The sequence below is a fragment of the Ranitomeya imitator genome, chromosome 5, assembly GCF_032444005.1.
Source record: "Ranitomeya imitator isolate aRanImi1 chromosome 5, aRanImi1.pri, whole genome shotgun sequence".
Lineage (NCBI taxonomy): Eukaryota > Metazoa > Chordata > Amphibia > Anura > Dendrobatidae > Ranitomeya > Ranitomeya imitator.
Genome location: NC_091286.1, coordinates 638,609,738 through 638,628,923, shown reverse-complemented (window position 1 = coordinate 638,628,923; position 19,186 = coordinate 638,609,738). Strand labels below are relative to the sequence as shown.

The 19,186-nt window shown below is 51.3% G+C and overlaps 1 protein-coding gene across 5 annotated transcripts in view; it reads left to right on the top strand.

The window, feature by feature from the left end:
* SMC6 (structural maintenance of chromosomes 6) overlaps positions 1 to 19,186 on the top strand; it is a 133,115-nt gene that overhangs the window by 91,557 nt on the left and 22,372 nt on the right. For all 5 annotated transcript variants that reach the window (XM_069728125.1, XM_069728124.1, XM_069728126.1 and 2 more), the window contains exon 19: positions 15,335 to 15,415. In XM_069728125.1, the coding sequence (XP_069584226.1) occupies positions 15,335 to 15,415 (81 nt within the window). The remainder of the gene's footprint in view (positions 1 to 15,334; positions 15,416 to 19,186) is intronic.

Here is a 19,186-nt window from a genome sequence, read left to right as displayed (position 1 = left end):
AACTGTATCAATAAAGTTTCATCAAAGCCAAATTGAGGCATCAAAAACAAAGCAGGTTATTAATATACCAAAAAGAGACAAGAATGAATGATAAAAAATTCAAGTAACTTAATTTGCAGAGAGTGGTGCAGAAAATCTGCAACATGAAAACCTCACTAAATACTTATCATGCGAACTGAGCCTGAAGGATTATTCCCACAATTGAAAGTTATTAATTAACCCGAGTATAAGGGATAAATCACTTATGGCTGTGGGTGCTATCACCTGGGCTCCTAACGATCCCGGGAATCAGGCTGTGCACAGCCCGGTCTAATTGGATCGGAGGTCGAGCATTCGCAACTCTGCCCCATTTATTGTCTGAAACTGGCAGTAAAAGCACACCTCTGTAATCGGCAAGTCTGTGACCAAACGGCGACCTCACACCATTGCACTCTCCTTCGCCTCATTGGGGGACACAGACCGTGGGTGTATGCTGCTGCCAATAGGAGGCTGACACTAAGTGATACAAAAAAAGTTGGCTCCTCCCCTGTAGTATACACCCTCCTGCTGGCTCTCAGCTCCTCCCCTGCAGTATACACCCTCCTGCCGGCTCTCGGCTCCTCCCCTGCAGTATACACCTCCTGCTGGCTCTCGGCTCCTCCCCTGCAGTATACACCCTCCTGCTGGCTCTCAGCTCCTCCCCTGCAGTATACACCCTCCTGCTGGCTCTCAGCTCCTCCCCTGCAGTATACACCCTCCTGCCGGCTCTCGGCTCCTCCCCTGCAGTATACACCCTCCTGCTGGCTCTCAGCTCCTCCCCTGCAGTATACACCCTCCTGCCGGCTCTCAGCTCCTCCCCTGCAGTATACACCCTCCTGCTGGCTCTCGGCTCCTCCCCTGCAGTATACACCCTCCTGCCGGCTCTCAGCTCCTCCCCTGCAGTATACACCCTCCTGCCGGCTCTCGGCTCCTCCCCTGCAGTATACACCTCCTGCTGGCTCTCGGCTCCTCCCCTGCAGTATACACCCTCCTGCCGGCTCTCGGCTCCTCCCCTGCAGTATACACCCTCCTGCTGGCTCTCAGCTCCTCCCCTGCAGTATACACCCTCCTGCCGGCTCTCAGCTCCTCCCCTGCAGTATACACCCTCCTGCTGGCTCTCAGCTCCTCCCCTGCAGTATACACCCTCCTGCCGGCTCTCAGCTCCTCCCCTGCAGTATACACCCTCCTGCCGGCTCTCAGCTCCTCCCCTGCAGTATACACCCTCCTGCCGGCTCTCAGCTCCTCCCCTGCAGTATACACCCTCCTGCCGGCTCTAAGCTCCTCCCCTGCAGTATACACCCTCCTGCCGGCTCTAAGCTCCTCCCCTGCAGTATACACCTCCTGCTGGCTCTCGGCTACTCCCCTGCAGTATACACCCTCCTGCTGGCTCTCGGCTCCTCCCCTGCAGTATACACCCTCCTGCCGGGTCTCGGCTCCTCCCCTGCAGTATACACCCTCCTGCCGGCTCTCGGCTCCTCCCCTGCAGTATACACCCTCCTGCCGGCTCTCGGCTCCTCCCCTGCAGTATACACCCTCCTGCCGGCTCTCGGCTCCTCCCCTGCAGTATACACCCTCCTGCCGGCTCTCAGCTCCTCCCCCTGCAGTATACACCCTCCTGCTGGCTCTCGGCTCCTCCCCTGCAGTATACACCCTCCTGCCGGCTCTCTTCTCCTCCCCTGCAGTATACACCCTCCTGCCGGCTCTCTTCTCCTCCCCTGCAGTATACACCCTCCTGCTGGCTCTCGGCTCCTCCCCTGCAGTATACACCCTCCTGCTGGCTCTCGGCTCCTCCCCTGCAGTATACACCCTCCTGCTGGCTCTCGGCTCCTCCCCTGCAGTATACACCCTCCTGCTGGCTCTCGGCTCCTCCCCTGCAGTATACACCCTCCTGCTGGCTCTCAGCTCCTCCCCTGCAGTACACACCCTCCTGCTGGCTCTCGGCTCCTCCCCTGCAGTATACACCCTCCTGCTGGCTCTCGGCTCCTCCCCTGCAGTATACACCCTCCTGCTGGCTCTCGGCTCCTCCCCTGCAGTATACATCCTCCTGCTGGCTCTCGGCTCCTCCCCTGCATTATACACCCTCCTGCCGGCTCTCGGCTCCTCCCCTGCAGTATACACCTCCTGCTGGCTCTCGGCTCCTCCCCTGCAGTATACACCCTCCTGCTGGCTCTCGGCTCCTCCCCTGCATTATACACCCTCCTGCCGGCTCTCGGCTCCTCCCCTGCAGTATACACCTCCTGCTGGCTCTCGGCTCCTCCCCTGCAGTATATACCCTCCTGCTGGCTCTCAGCTAACCAGTTCTTCCTTAGTGTCTGTAGGAGGCACACGGGTCTGTTTCAGACCCCAACGTTTTTATTTTATTGTTTACTTTTCTGTAAATTTTTATTTTTTAATTAACGGAGTGAAGGGGGCGACGGTTCCTTTCAAGGTTCCGATCTCCCCGAACCATCAACAGGCGAGCACGGCGAGTATTCCTCCCCGTACCCTCTCCTGCGACGTGGGAAGCCATGCCTGAGCTCACTTCAGGGGCGACGGTTCCTTCATGGTCCCGATCTCCCCACACCAGCAGCAGGCGACCACATGGAGTGTCGCCTCCATGTATCCTCTCCTGGAGCCAGGCCTAATGCCGGACAACTGGCCCTGTCCACCCGGACTGAACTCCATGGCTGTACAGAGGCCCCTCTCTATGGCGTCCGAGCAGCCCCCACTGTCCCACCACTGTGAAAGCGGATGGCACAAGGAGGCGGACGGTTCCTCTCCACCTCCCTAACAAAGGGATGAAGGATTGAGGTTTATCCCTGCACCGTCCACGCTGCACAGAACAGCGCTGAAACCCACATCCGCAGCGGCTCCATGCCGGGACGCGCACCAATGGTGAGTGGATCCATCTTCAGTGGGATATCCACATGCTGACAGGCAGCCTCAGCCACTTCCCTGTGGCCCACCTCTCTGAGGTAACGCTCTGGATGGCTGCAAAAATTTAGTCCCCGGCTTCGGCCAATTTGTAGGCCGCATCCTGGAAGTCTTGCCTGGAACGACCCACTGGTGACGTCCGTCGGCTACAGAAATTTAGGCCCCGGCTTAGGCCTATTCAACATTGTGTCTGTGGCTCCGCCCTTCAAATTGGCGCTTCTCGCTCTCTGCGAGATTTTATCAACTCTGCAGCTCCCGGTGGCCATCTTGGTCCACCCGGCCAGCTCACACTGGGGTGACAGTATTTTTGCATTAAAGGGGCACATCGACTCTACATCAGTACCCGGGTAAGGAAGTACCTGGTCTTAAAGGCATATGGCCAGTATTCCCTGGTCTTAAAGGCGCATGACCAGTATTCCCTGGTCTTAAAGGCGTATGACCAGCATTCCCTGGTCTTAAAGGCGCATGACCAGTATTCCCTGGTCTTTAAAGGTGCGCGACCAGTATTCTCTGGTCTTAAAGGTGCATGACCAGTATTCTCTGGTCTTAAAGGCGCATGACCAGTATTCTCTGGTCTTAAAGGCGCATGACCAGTATTCTCTGGTCTTAAAGGTGCATGACCAGTATTCCCTGGTCTTTAAAGGTGCGCGACCAGTATTCTCTGGTCTTAAAGGCGCATGACCAGTATTCTCTGGTCTTAAAGGTGCATGACCAGTATTCTCTGGTCTTAAAGGTGCATGACCAGTATTCCCTAGTCTTTAAAGGTGCGCGACCAGTATTCTCTGGTCTTAAAGGTGCATGACCAGTATTCCCTGGTCTTTAAAGGTGCGCGACCAGTATTCTCTGGTCTTAAAGGTGCATGACCAGTATTCCCTGGTCTTTAAAGGCGCATGACCAGTATTCTCTGGTCTTTAAAAGTACGCGCCCAGTATTCTCTGGTCTTAAAGGCGCATGACCAGTATTCTCTGGTCTTAAAGGCGCATGACCAGTATTCTCTGGTCTTAAAGGCGCATGACCAGTATTCTCTGGTCTTAAAGGTGCATGTCCAGTATTCTCTGGTCTTAAAGGTGCATGACCAGTATTCCCTGGTCTTTAAAGGTGCGCGACCAGTATTCTCTGGTCTTAAAGGTGCATGACCAGTATTCTCTGGTCTTAAAGGTGCATGACCAGTATTCCCTGGTCTGAAAGGTGCATGACCAGTATTCTCTGGTCTTAAAGGCGCTTGACCAGTATTCTCTGGTCTTAAAGGCGCATGACCAGTATTCCCTGGTCTTAAAGGCGCATGACCAGTATTCTCTGGTCTTAAAGGTGCATGACCAGTATTCTCTGGTCTTAAAGGCGCATGACCAGTATTCTCTGGTATTAAAGGCGCATGACCAGTATTCCCCGGTCTTAAAGGCGCATGGCCAGTATTCCCCGTTCTTAAAGGCGCATGACCAGTATTCCCTGGTCTTAAAGGCGCAGGACCAGTATTCCCTGGTCTTAAAGGCGTATGACCAGTATTTCCTGGTCTTAAAGGCGCATGACCAGTATTCTCTGGTCTTAAAGGTGCATGACCAGTATTCCCTGGTCTTTAAAGGTGCGCGACCAGTATTCTCTGGTCTTTAAAAGTACGCGCCCAGTATTCTCTGGTCTTAAAGGCGCATGACCAGTATTCTCTGGTCTTAAAGGCGCATGACCAGTATTCTCTGGTCTTAAAGGCGCATGACCAGTATTCTCTGGTCTTAAAGGTGCATGACCAGTATTCTCTGGTCTTAAAGGTGCATGACCAGTATTCCCTGGTCTTTAAAGGTGCGCGACCAGTATTCTCTGGTCTTAAAGGTGCATGACCAGTATTCTCTGGTCTTAAAGGTGCATGACCAGTATTCCCTGGTCTGAAAGGTGCATGACCAGTATTCCCTGGTCTTAAAGGTGCATGACCAGTATTCTCTGGTCTTAAAGGCGCTTGACCAGTATTCTCTGGTCTTAAAGGCGCATGACCAGTATTCCCTGGTCTTAAAGGCGCATGACCAGTATTCTCTGGTATTAAAGGCGCATGACCAGTATTCCCCGGTCTTAAAGGCGCATGGCCAGTATTCCCTGTTCTTAAAGGCGCATGACCAGTATTCCCTGGTCTTAAAGGCGCAGGACCAGTATTCCCTGGTCTTAAAGGCGTATGACCAGTATTTCCTGGTCTTAAAGGCGCATGACCAGTATTCTCTGGTCTTAAAGGCGCATGACCAGTATTCTCTGGTCTTAAAGGCGCATGACCAGTATTCTCTGGTCTTAAAGGCGCATGACCAGTATTCTCTGGTCTTAAAGGCGCATGACCAGTATTCTCTGGTCTTAAAGGCGCATGGCCAGTATTCCCTGGTCATAAAGGCGCAGGACCAGTATTCCCTGGTCTTAAAGGCGCTTGATCAGTCCGAGGAGCCCTCCGCCGCCGACCCCAGCTTTATCCTCTAGTTCCCCTCAGTGGACTTCTTCACTGACCAATCCATGGTTCTCTGACCAAGAGATTGAATCCCTCTGTGTATCCTCTGTGTTTGGAGTGCTCGCAGGACCAATATACATGGCCCCTATCCTACATGGGAGCCGTCGGCTAGCAGGGGCCGCAAGTATTCTAGAAATGTGCAGGCGTCTAGAAACATACAGGCATCTAGAAAACTGAAGTTTTTCGTTTCCTGTTCCCTCACCAATGATTTGTAGACAACAAGGCTCTGAATATGGATTGGATATTGCCTGAGCTTGCCAGAGCTTCAGAGACTAAACTCCCTCGAGAGAATTTGCCATTCAATTCGGATAAGCGATTCACTGGACAGAAGCCTCTACGTGGGATGCCATGCCTGGCCTGTTTTTTAAGGGCGACCGATCCTTTAAAGGGCACGATCTCCCCACACCATCAACAGACGAGCACACGGAGTGTCTCCATGTTTCCTCTTCTGCATCCAGGCCTAACGCCAGACAACCTGTCCTGTCCACCTGGGGACCTGAACTCTGTGGACATATAGAGGCACCCTTTTTGGCGTACGAGCTCCCCCCTCTGCATCACCACTATTTAGTGGATGATGCAAGAAGGCGGACAATTCCTCTCCACTTCCCTGTTAAGAGGTTGATGGATCGAGGGTTCCTAATTTTTATCTCTGCACCGTGAAAAGAGGAGATGGCAAGAGACTATGACCTGCTGGATGCAGCCGCACATTCTGCCATGGGGCAGTTGAACCGGGGAGAATCTCCTGTGGTATACCTACCAGTATCCCTACCTGATGGGTCATCAATTAAAAATACCACGCACTGTCAGATAGCAAATCTGGTTCGTTCCGTCTTGCGGCTTCGGGTCCAGCGCTCTATCCTCCCTAGCGGCCGCATGGATTGCTAGAGCAATGGTCTCCTGGCTGGAGACCTTAACTAACTTGATTCACACCAGCAACAACTGGCCAATCAAATCCTTTGAGCGGGAGACTGACAAGGGATTGTATAAGGATTGTCCAGCACAGTCTAGATCTAAGGGATCTTGGTTCCAAACAGGGGAACGAAAAGTAAGATCGACCCTGGACCTCAATCTTCTAACAACCTTTGACATGGTCCTCCTTCTTTGGATGGAGTCCCTCCGCTCAGCCATTACTTCAACAGAAAAAGGTGCAGTTTCCGGCATCCATCGACATTCGGGTTGCTTGCCCTCTGCAAAAATTCCTTTGCCTTTCCATTCGTCAACAGCATTTTCAAGTCACAACCTTGTCCTTCGGCCTTGCTTCCGCACCCATTGTGTTCGCTCGGGTCATGGCGGATGTCATGTTTCTCTTGCACTCTAGAGGCGTGCTCGTCCTGCCCTGTTTGGTCCGTCTAGCCGCCCTTCCAGGACTACGCTGAGTCGTCTATATCTCTTGCGATACCTTCTCTCCTGGGCTGGCAGCTACACTTAGACAAGTTCTCCTCATTTCCAGCCCAGCAGATATCCTTTCTTTATCGCCTCTCATTGGGGGACACAGGAACCATGGGGTGTATGCTGCTGCCACTAGGAGGCTGACACTATGCAAATAAAAAAGTTAGCTCCTCCTCTGCAGTATACACCCCACCGACTGGCATCATGCTCTTCAGTTTAGCTTAGTGTCAGTAGGAGGTGGACACGGGTCTTTCATTAGACCCTTATCTACCTCAATGTGCGTCGTTTCTTTTCAGGTTTTCTGGAGGGATACAGGGTGAGCAGTCACACCTGTAGTCCCACAAAACGGACTATGAGTACGGCGTGTACTGCCACCCCGTATCCTCATAGATCCCTCTCCAGGACCAAGAGCCTAGCACACAAGCGTGCTTAGAAGTCCGGTCCTGGCTCCGTCCCCCACCCACTCGCCCACCAGAGCCTGTCGGTTGCGGAGACGAGGACGTCCATCAGCTCCCTGGACGTCTCACTTTTTTCCAGGTTAGTACCGGCGTGGGATGTCTAAGGTGAGTATTTATTTTATTTTATTTTTTTTTTTTTTCTGCGGCTTCCCTGGATCCTCAAAAAAGGGGGTGCCTGTTAATGGGTTCATAATGCGGGTCACGTTTCTTCCCAGCCGCCGCACCTACTCCGGCTGCGGCTGCCCTCTCTTGTCTGGCGCGGCCACCTTTTCGGACTACCGCGCCGCTTCTTTTCTGTCACCGCACTATGCTCCCAGTAAGCGCGGCCTTGCCACACGCTTCGGGCCCCTGCGACTTCCCTGCTCCGGCGCTGTAAGCGCCCGTCTCTTTCCTCTCAGCGCGGCGGCTTTGCCAGCCGTCGCATCGCTTCGGCCCCCTGCGTTTTCCCCTGCTCCGGCCGCTGTAAGCGGCCGGTCCTTTTCTCAGCGCCGCCGCCGCATCTTTCCACTGTAGCGGCCATTCCTTCTCCCTCAGCGTGGCGGCCTGCCAGGTCGCCACACCGCTTGGGCATGCAGCCGCTGTTTGCGGTCGCTTACCTACCGCGTCGCTTCCTCATGCGGCGCTCTGTGCCTACGCCGCGGCCCTTCTCCGCCGGTCTCCTATTCCTAATTTAGGCCCCGGCTTCTGCCCGGGCCTACTTCCGGTGGCAGACTCCGCCCCCTTCCCTCTTTCATCGGGTGGGCTTTTCTCCCGCCCGACAATTGCACTGAGGCACCGCCTCTTTTCCCTGCCCACCGGCGCCATCTTGGGACTCCCGAGCCATGAGCCCTCTCCTCCACACAGGATACATGACAGCCGCAGATCCAAATTGCGCCAGGAGGCCATTCCACCCTCCTGCCTAAGGGACCACTCCTCGCCAGAGGTCCATGCATCAAGCTGGACAGCTTCACTCCGCAATCCGTCTGCCGTGAGTAGCTCTGCAATTGCAGACTGACACTCCCCTCTGCCCTCTGTCCCCTAACCCTCTTTTTCTTCACGGACCTCTCTAAAATGTCTAACTCTAAAGGGGGCCGCTCTCGTCCTCCCACTTCATCCTCTTCTGACCCGATTGTTCCTACCGCCCAGGATCCTCCGGCCGGTCCGCCCGAGAGTGATACGCCCATCCCAGGCTGGGTTTTCTCTCTGTCTCATTCGGTGGCCGATCTAACGCGGGTGTCTCAAAATTTCTGGTATCCGTGCTGGACCGATTACCTCCGCAGCCCCTCACAGTGGCCAGCGGGTCGCAGGAGCCTCCGCCCGAGCCGTCCTTGATAAGCCGCAAAAGGTCCAGACAGGAACGTCGGTCTGAGTCCTCTTCTCGCTCCATCTCGCCACACGGTCCCCCTCTGCGGTCGGCGTCCTCCCGATCCTTCTCCCCTGAATCAGGCGAGGCGTTATCTGATGCGCCCTCGGAGGACATCTCGGAGCTGGATTCTAACCAAATCGCCACCATGAGGGATATGGTCCAGAATCTCATTGGAGCTATAAACCAAACCTGTGGCATTATGGATCCCTCTACGGAACCCGCAGATCAGGCGGTTTCGTTTAGACGGGCTAAACCACCTTCTAAGTTTTTCTCCAGAACTTACTGCCAATTGGACGGTCTCTCCCTCGGTGGATCCCCGTTTCCAGGCTCTCCACCAACACGGTGCTTCCACTGTCCGGCGGAGCATCTCTGAAGGACTCTAACGATAGTTATAGAATCCTTTGCGAAGTCAGCCTTTGAGGCAGCTGCAGCTGCTTCAAATGCCCAGTTTTCGCTTCCACCTGGGTTTCGAACTCCCTTCCAAATGGGCCAAAGAACTCCGTCGAGATATCCTGGACAGAGCGCCTCCTGTGCAACTGGCGGAGCTTGCCATCCAGATTTCCCACGCGGGTGAATACCTGGTCTCCGTCTCTCTGGATGTCGCGTCTTGTGCGGCTCAGGCATCCAGCAATGCCGTTACCATCCGCCGGACCGTTTGGCTCAAGGCCTGGCAGGCAGACTTATGTTCCAAAAAGTCCCGCACCTGTCTCCCCTTTCAGGGCTCACGTCTCTTTGGTTCCATGCTGGACCAAATCATTAAGGACGCCACCGGGGGTACAAGTCTCCTCTCCCCCAGGCTAATCCTCGTCGCCCTCCTCCTAGGGCCTCGCGGCAAGACGGCAGTTTCGGTCCTTTCGGCCTTTTTTTTTTCATCACCTCACGGCACCAACCTCCCTTCTCAGCAGCACCAGAGTCCTCAGGCACGTCAAGAGAAGAAAGCGGTGCCCTTTTGGCCCACTCTGTCCTGGCGTCCTCGCTACTCTCCGGGTAGATCCTCGAGGCCAGGACTGGAAGATCCACCTCAGCATGACTCTGACAAGACCCCAACCCACCTCCCAGGTTGGGTGGCCGTCTTCTCTTTTTCAGGGACGTCTGCACCTCCGCAGTAGAGGATGCATGGGTCAGGGAAGTTGCATCCTCGGGATACAAGATAGAGTTCGTTTTCACGACCCCGGGATCGTTTCTTCGAATCCCGACCTCCCAGAGATCCCGCTCTAGTTCCGGGTTTCTTCGCAGCCATCGCTTCTCTTCTCAAAGCCGGGGAAATCGTTCCCGTCCCAGAAAAAGAACGGTTCACAGGTTTCTACTCAAACCTTTTTGGGGTACCGAAAAAAAAAAAAAAAAAGACGGCAAGGTTCGCCCCATTCTGGACCTCAGATTACTGAACAGGAGAGTTCGTCTGAGGCACTTCGGGATGGGATCCCTTCGTTCAGTAATTGCTCCCATGGAGGCTCAAGAATTTCTGTGTTCCATAGTTATTCAGGACGCCTACCTCCATGTCCCGATATTTCCCGGACGTCACCGATTCCTGCGCTTTGCGGTGCTCCTGGTACATTTTCAATCCGTCGCCCTGCCGTTCGGTCTCACTACCGCTCCAAGGGTATTCACGAAGATCATGGCGGCGCTGTTGGCCATCTTGAGAGTCAGAGGCCTGGTCCTATTTCCATACCTCGACAACATCCTCATTAAGGCTCCGTCCTTTTCTCAGGCTCACGAAAGTCTGTCCGTCGTTCTCGACACCCTAGCCGTTTCGGGTGGCTGGTCAACCGGAAGAAGTCCTGCCTTATTCCTTCTCAGCGCATCATCTTTCTGGGCATGCTCTTCGACACTTGTCAGACCAAAGTCTTCCTTCCCAAAGACAAGAGATCCTCTCTTTTTCGGGACATACGCTTGCTCCAGGGTCCTCGGCTTCCCTCCCTCCGACCGGCCATGAACGTTCTGGGGAGGATGGTATCAACATTGGAAGCGATTCCCTTTGCCCAATTTCATTCGCGACCCCTTCAGCAAGCCATTCTGTCTGTGTGACAGGTCTGTCTTCTCCCTGGTTCGTCCGATCCGATTCTTTTCTCGGGTCAAACGGTCTCTCAACTGGTGGCTGATGTCACCTCTCATCTCCCAGGGCAGGTCCTTCTTTCCAGTTCTCTGGTAAGTGGTGACGACGGACGCCAGCCTCCTCGGCTGGGGTGCGGTTTTTCGCCACCTCACGGTTCAGGGCCGTTGGTCGGCGCAGGAGTCGGCTCCGCCGATCAATGTCCTCGAGATTCGGGCCACCTTTACTGTCCCTCCGCCACTGGGAAAGGATTCTCAGGGGTCTGCCAATCCGGATCCAGACTGACAACGCCACGGCTGTGGCATATGTCAATCTTCAAGTGGGGGACTCTGAGCTACTTGGCCCTTGCTGAGGTATCCAAGATCCTCCTTTGGGCGGAGACAACGGCCCCGGTGATATCCACGGGGTATATCCCCGGCGTGGACAATTGGGCCGCCGACTTCCTCAGCCGCGAGGGCCTCGCGGCAGGGGAATGGTCCTTGCATCCGGAGGTCTTCCATCAAGATTTTTCTTCGATGGGGGACTCCAGACGTGGATCTCTCGGCGTCTTGAATGAACAGGAAGATTCTGCAGTTCATCTTCAGGTCTTGCAATCCTCTTGCAGTGGGCGTCAATGCTCTGGCCATTCCTTGGTCACAGTTCGTGCTGCCCTACCTGTTCCCACCCCTTCCATTACTTCCCAAACTGTTGAAAAAGAGCAAAGCGGAAAAGGTGCCGGTCATTCTGATCGCCCCGGATTGGCCCAGGAGAGCTTGGTTTGCGGAGCTCGTCAATCTTCTTGCGGACGCTCCCTGGCGCCTTCCAGACAGGCCCGATCTGCTGTCTCAGGGTCTGATCTGCCACCCGAATTCTCGGTCGCTCAGTTTAACGGCGTGGCTGTTGAGACCGCAGTTCTCAGAGCGTCCGGCCTTTCGGACCGGGTGATTCACACCGTGATTCAGGCTCGGAAGCCTTCATCTTCCAGGATCTACTATCGTACCTGGAAGGCTTACTTTCGTTGGTGCTAGTCCAACTGCGTTTCACCTATGTCCTTTTCCCTGCCTTCCATTTTGGCCTTCCTTCAGGCAGGACTGGATTCGGCCTGGCTCTTAGTTCCCTGAAGGGCCAGGTCTCTGCGCTTTCCATCCTCTTTCAGAAGACTTTAGCTTCTCGGCCACAGATTAAGACCTTCCTTCAAGGAGTAGCCCACGCTGTCCCTCCGTACAGGGCCCCCGTGGATTCATGGGATTTAAACCTGGTTCTGGACGTTCTGAGGGTTTCCCCCTTTGAGCCTCTCAAGGAGATTCCCCTGTCAGTTCTATCTTTGAGGGTGGTCTTTCTTGTGGCCATCACCTTTATCTGCCGTTTTTCCGAGTTGGCGGCCCTGTCCTGCCGACCTCCGTACTTGGACATTCACCAGGACAAGGCGGTCCTCAGGCCTCTGCCTTCCTGCCTTCCTAAGGTGGTTTTCCACCTCAACGAGGTCATCGTTCTACCTTCCTTTTGTCCAGCTCCGGCTCATCCCCCTGGAATGATCGTTGAACAGGCTGGACCTCGTCAGGGCAGTGAGGATCTACCGGGATAGAACGTCCACTTTCCGGAAGACGGATTCCTTTTTCGTCATTCCTGATGGCACGCGCAGAGGCCAGCCGACTTCTAAAGCAACTATTGCTCGCTGGATCAGAATGGCAATTTTGGAGGCTTACCGGGTCAAGAACAGAGTGCCCCCTCCTGGGATTAAGGTTCACTCTACCCGGGCAGTTGGCGCCTCCTGGGCGGTGCACCACAGGGCTTCCGCCCTACAGCTTTGCAAAGCGGCAACTTGGTCTTCCATCCACACGTTCGCCAAATTTTACAAGATCCATTACTACGCTTCGGCGGACGCCAGCCTAGGCAGAAGGATCTTGCAGGTGGCAGTGGTGAGTCTTCTGACCTGATGGAAGTCTGTTTTTCCCGCCCTAGGGACTGCTTTGGGACGTCCCATGGTTCCTGTGTCCCCCAATGAGAGGCGATAAAGAAAACAGGATTTTTGGTTGCTTACCGTAAAATCTGTTTCTTGAAGCCTCCATTGGGGGACACAGCTCCCTCCCAATGTTTGTTATCTGTTCTATGACTGTTCTCACGTTTACAGCTCTCAAGTTTGTGGTTATGGTTTTTCAACCTTGCTACTTATCTCCTACTGCTTTCTCACTAACTGAAGAGCATGATGCCAGTCGGTGGGGTGTATACTGCAGAGGAGGAGCTAACTTTTTTATTTGCATAGTGTCAGCCTCCTAGTGGCAGCAGCATACACCCCATGGTTCCTGTGTCCCCCAATGGAGGCTTCAAGAAACAGATTTTACGGTAAGCAACCAAAAATCCTGTTTTTTGAGGATGATCCTGCACACTTCTAGAAGGATGGTAATTCTTCCTCGAGACAAGGTCATGGCCCTTCAAGAGGGAGCTCGCGCAAGGGGAGTTCTGAGGACTTGATTACTCACCCCCTCATTTCATTCGATTTGCTAAGAGAGTTCTGAGGAAAAATGGTGACGACAATGGAAGCGGTTTCCTTCGCTCCGCTCGTTTTCTGCAAGTCAAACAGACTTTCAGACAATAGTCTCTGAGCTCCTTCATCCAGGGCCTTTCTCCCGGTTCAATGGTTATTAGTAACTACCAATGCCAGTCTTCTTCTCCCCATCATTGTTCTGGAGATCCGAACGGTAGTCTTACAGCAGGTCCACTGCCTTCTGGCGGGTCACCCTATCCGAATTCAATTGGATAATGCCACGGCGGTGCCTTACGTCAGTCATCTAGCATGTACCCACGGTCAGGCGCCATGACCGAGGTACCTCACTTTCTCTGATGGGCCGAAGTCTATTATTCGGTGATCTCGGCAGTATATATCCCAGAAGTAGAACTCTGAACGGCAAACAAATTCAGCCGTCAGGGTTCCGCATCAAGTCAGTGAGAATTTCACCCCGAAGTCTTCCATCAGACCTGACCTTACTGGAGCTCTCCAGTTGTAGGTGGGATGACATCCAGACTGAAGGCCAATGCACTCGAGTTCGTGGTTCGGCCTCGAGATCCAAGAGCCATCACTCTCCATGCTCTGGTTCTGCCGTGGTACCAGTTTCCATAACTCCCCTTCCACTGCTTCTGAAAGCCTTTCGGAAGCAGAAAGGGGCCCCAGTGATCCTCAGAGATCCGCACTGACCATGTCCGTTTTTTGTTTGCGGAGCTAGTATCTTCTCGTCTTATCGCAGCACAACTGCAAGTAGGGACTTTCTCACAGGGAGTATTCACACGTAGTTCTTCCCTATCGCATACCGTTAGATCATTGGGACCTTATTATTCTCCTAGGAGCCTTACAGTAGGCTCCTTTTTCATCCGGGCAGACTTTACTATCAGGGAAAGTCGTCCCGTTCTCCTCTGCGATATTCTCACTCTGACGAGTCTTCGGAGCTAGCTTCTCTTCTCTTTCAGACTTTTTTCCCTTATTACCTTCGAGGCAAGGTTGTCCTCAGGCCATCTCCATCCCTTGTTACCAAGGTGGTACTGTATTACCACTGTTATGAGGGCATAGTTCTTCCCTCATCTCTTTTGGCTCCAGTCCACAAAATGGAATAAGATCCCCCATATTCTGGACGAAGTGAGTGCTCTGAGTAGGTACGTCTTGAGGACGGCGTCCTTCTGAAGGTTGGACGTTTTATTTGGGCTTCCTGACGGTAGAGGAAGGCTTCCTGACATTTTCAGGAAGGGTTTAGCCATTTCATCGACCATGATAACATGGTGAATTCTTTTCACCATCCAGGAGTCCTTCCGTGCTAGATGTCAGCCTATCTCCCTGTCTATCAAGGGTTCTAGGCACCAGGCGTCAGCAAGGCACGCCTGCAAGCTTGCGGATTCGTCCAGTCCGCATGCATTCTTTAAGCACTATAATTCCCACACTTCCACAGATGTGAGTCTGGGCAGGCGGAATCTGCAGGCCGCGGTGGCGCACTTGTAAGTAGCGGTTACACAGGGCCTGATCTATTGTTGTCCCCACCCAGGGACTGCTTTGGGACGTCCCACGGTCTGTGTCCCCCAATGAGGCGAAGGAGAAATAGGGATTTTTGTGTACTCACCGTAAAATCCTTTTCTCCGAGCCATTCATTGGGGGACACCGCTCCCACCCTGTTATTAGCTTATGCTTGTTTTTTAGAATATGACATGCTATACGCTCATATATTGCTATTGTTCTCCTACTGCTTTTGCACCGAACTGATTAGCTGAGAGCCAGCAGGAGGGTGTATACTACAGGGGAGGAGCTAACTTTTTTTGTATCACTTAGTGTCAGCCTCCTATTGGCAGCAGCATACACCCACGGTCTGTGTCCCCCAATGAATGGCTCGGAGAAAAGGATTTTACGGTGAGTACACATAAATCCCTATATCTTGCTTCTATGTTGCAGCGTTGGTGAATTAAGTTGCATTGCGATCCTCATGTTACCAGAATTGTACATTTTTTTTTTTTTTTAAATATTTTATCATTTTGACGTTTTTTGCAGCCGTGACCGCTTGAGTCACAACAAAACTCCATTCACTAGCATTGTGCTGCGATGTGAATCATTTTTGCCCGTGTGTTGTGCCATGTCAGTGTGTAGCCCTAGGCACACTCATTGTGTTCAGTATTGGTATGTCCTGCACATTTATTGCATTTGTAACAATATTGTATATTCAATCCCCGTGCAGATCCACATCAGAGAAGCCAATGCTCGGATAACAGAACTGGAGAACGTGGAGGAGCAACCGTCCATCGACATTGCTACATTGGTAAATGTTTTTTTTTTTTTTATTTGCCCTTCTTTTAATGAATGATTTAACTTAGCAGAGAGTAACTCTTCTGGCAGAACAGTTAGTCTGGGGATCTAAAAAGGAGTGTGTGTGTGTGTGTATATATATATATATATATATATATATATATATATATATATATATATATATATATATATCTATATCTATATCTATATCTATATCTATATATATATATCTCTATATATATATATATATAGATATATATATATAGAGATATATATATATATATATATATATCTCTATATATATATATATATATATATATCTATATATATATATATAGATATATATATATAGATATATATATCTATATATATATATATATATATATATATATATATATATATATATATATATATATATATATATCTATATCTATCTAAAAAAAATAAAGGGACCACTTACGCAACAGATTATAACTCCAAGTAAATCAAACTGTCCACTATGAAGCGACACTGTTTGACAATCAATTTCACATGCTGTTGTGCAAATGGAATAGACAACAGATGGAAATGATTGGCAAATATCAAGACACCCTCAATAAAGGAGTGGTTCTGCAGGTGGGGACCACAAACCACATCTCAGTACCAATGCTTTCTGGCTGATGTTTTGGTCACTTTTGAATGTTGGTGGTGCTTTCACACTTGTGGTAGCATGAGACAGACTCTACAACCCACTCAAGTGGCTCAGGTAGCAGCTCATCCAGGATGGCACATTGATGCGAGCTGTGGCAAGAAGGTTTTCTGTGTCTGTCAGCATAGTGTCCAGAGGCTGGAGGCGCTACCAGGATACAGGCCAGTACGCCAGGAGACATGGAGGGGGCCGTAGGACCGCTACCTCAGCCTTTGTGCAAGGAGGAACAGGAGGAGCACTGCCAGAGCCCTGCAAAATGACCTCCCACAGGCCACAAATGTGCATGTCTGCACAAACGGTTAGAAACAGACTACATGAGGATGGTTTAAGTGCCCGTCGTCCACAAATCGGGGTTTTCCTCACAGCCCAACACCGTGCAGGACGCTTGGCATTTGCCACAGAACACCAGGATTGGCAAATTCGCTACTGGCGCCCTGTGCTCTTCACAGATGAAAGCAGGTTCACACTGAGCACATGTGACAGATGTGACAGAGTCTGGAGACGCCGTGGAGAGCGATCTGCCTGCAACATCCTTCAGCATGAGCGGTATGGCAGTGGGTCAGTAATGGTGTTGGGTGGCATTTCTTTGGAGGGCCGCAAAGCCCTCCATGTGTTCGCCAGAGGTAGCCTGACTGCCATTAGGTACTAAGATTAGATCCTAAGACCCCTTGTGAGACCATATGCTGTTGCGGTTGGCCCTTGGTTCCTCCTAATGCAGGACAATGCCAGACCTCGTGGCTGGAGTGTGTCAGCAGTTCATGCAAGATGAAGACATTGAAGCTATGGACTAAACCCGCCTGTTCCCCAGACCTGAATCTGATTGAACACATCTGGGACATCATGTCTCGCACCATCCACCAACGTCACGTTGCGCAACAGACTGTCCAGAAGTTGGCGGATGCTTTAGTCCAGGTCTGGGAGGAGATCCCTCAGGAGACCATCCGCCGCCTCATCAGGAGCATGCCTAGGCCTTGTAGGGAGGTCATACAGGCACGTGGAGGCCACACACACTACTGAGCATCATTTCCTTGTCTTGAGGCATTTCCACTGAACTTGCATCAGCCTGTAACTTCATTTTCCACTTTTATTTTGAGCATCATTCCAACTCCAGACCTCCGTGGGATATTAGTTGTGATTTACGTAGATCATTTTTAGGTTTTATTGTTCTTAACACATTCCACTATGTAATGAATAAAGATTTACAACTGGAATATTTGATTCAGTGATATCTAGTGATATGGAAATTTGGGTTGGATAAATCTATCCTGTGTGTGCTGTGGCCGTTCCCAATAAGACTGAGTATTTTGAGCGCTCAAGAATGAGTCTGTACACGATTGTGACAGGAAAGCATTCCATCAATACTGATCCTTTATTTCCTGATACATAGTTTTATAATTGCATATAGAAAGGAGTGGTTAGGGGTGGTTAGTTAATTAACATATTGTCTAGCTCCTCTGTTATTGGTTATCTGAATATATATGGAATATTGTGATTAATGCACATATGACTGCTGATTAAGCAACTAAAATGGAGTTCTCTGCATCTGGGACAAAGTTGAGACATCTCATCAGCACTTAATACATCTGGAGTTCTTCTGCTTTTCGGGTGGAAATCACCGAACAGTCTGTCTGGCTTATATCAGTTTATGTCAGTCATTTTAAGCTATTGATTATAGTGTATATAGATATATTTGCGTTTATATGAGTATATATGATTATAGAGGAGTATACTTGCAAGTGAGATCTACATGATATAAATATTTCTATCACACTAGGATGTGGGATTTTATTGTTCCGTTTATTGTTTTGAGCAGTGTATATATACATGAACAGTCTATAATTTTATGCGTAGGTTAATTTTAAGAGAGAGAGAATATCAAAAATGAAATCCAGAAAATCACATTGTAAAATTTATATACTGGTAAATTTATTTGCATTTTGCTGTGAAAAATAAGTATTTGATCCCTCTGACAAACAAGACTTAATACTTGGTAGCAAAACCCTTGTTGGCAAGCACAGCAGTCAGACGTTTTATTAGTTAATAATGTTGATAATGAGGTTTGCACACGTCAGGAGGAATTTTGGTCCACTCTTCTTTGCAGATCATCTCTAAATCATTAAGATTTTGAGGCTGTCGCTTGGCAACTCGTAGCTTCAACTCCCTGCATACATTTTCTATGGGATTGAGGTCTGGAGACTGGCTAGGCCACTCCATGACCTTAATGTGCTTCTTTTCAAGCCACTCCTTTGCTGCCTTGGCTGTATGTTTTGGGTCATTGTCTTGCTGGAAGAAGTCATTGTCTTGATGAGAGGTTGTCACTCAGGATTTTACTGTACATGGCTCCATCCATTCTCCCATTGATGCCGTGAAGTAGTCCTGTTTCCTTAGCAGAGAAACACCCCCAAAACATAATGTTTCAACCTCCATGCTTGACAGTGGGGACGGTGTTCTTTGGGTCATATGCAGCATTTCTCTTCTTAGGCCATGTTCACACAGTGCGTTTTTTACTGCGGAACCGCAGCGGTTTTGCCGCTGCGGTTCCGCAGCTGTTTTCCATGCAGGGTACATAACAATGTAACCCTATGGAAAACAGTCACTGCTGTGCACATGATCCGTAATTTCGTTTAAAAAGCCGCGCAGAATAGCTGCGGCAAAAAAGAAGGAGCATGTCACTTCTTTTTCCTGAACCGCAGCGGTTCTGCACCCATAGACCTCCATTGTGAGGTCAAAATCGCAGTAAAACCCGCAGATCAAAAATATATCTGCGGGTTTTACTGCGATTTGATGTGCAGAACCGCTGCAGCAGGAAGTGCGGGGGAGCGGGCGGAAGTGCGTGGGCGGAGTGTGGCTGCCCCCCCATGCTCCGATGCCCCCCCCCCCCGTGCTCCGATGCCCCTCCCCCCCGTGCTCCGATGCCCCCCCCCCCGTGCCCTAATCTCCCCCCCTTATACTTACCCGGCGTCCCGGTGTCCGTCCGGCCGTCTTCTCCCTGGGCGCCGCCATCTTGCAAAATGGCGGGCGCATGCGCAGTGCGCCCGCCGAATCTGCCGGCCGGCAGATTCGCTCCAAAGTGCATTTTGATCACTGAGATAGGTT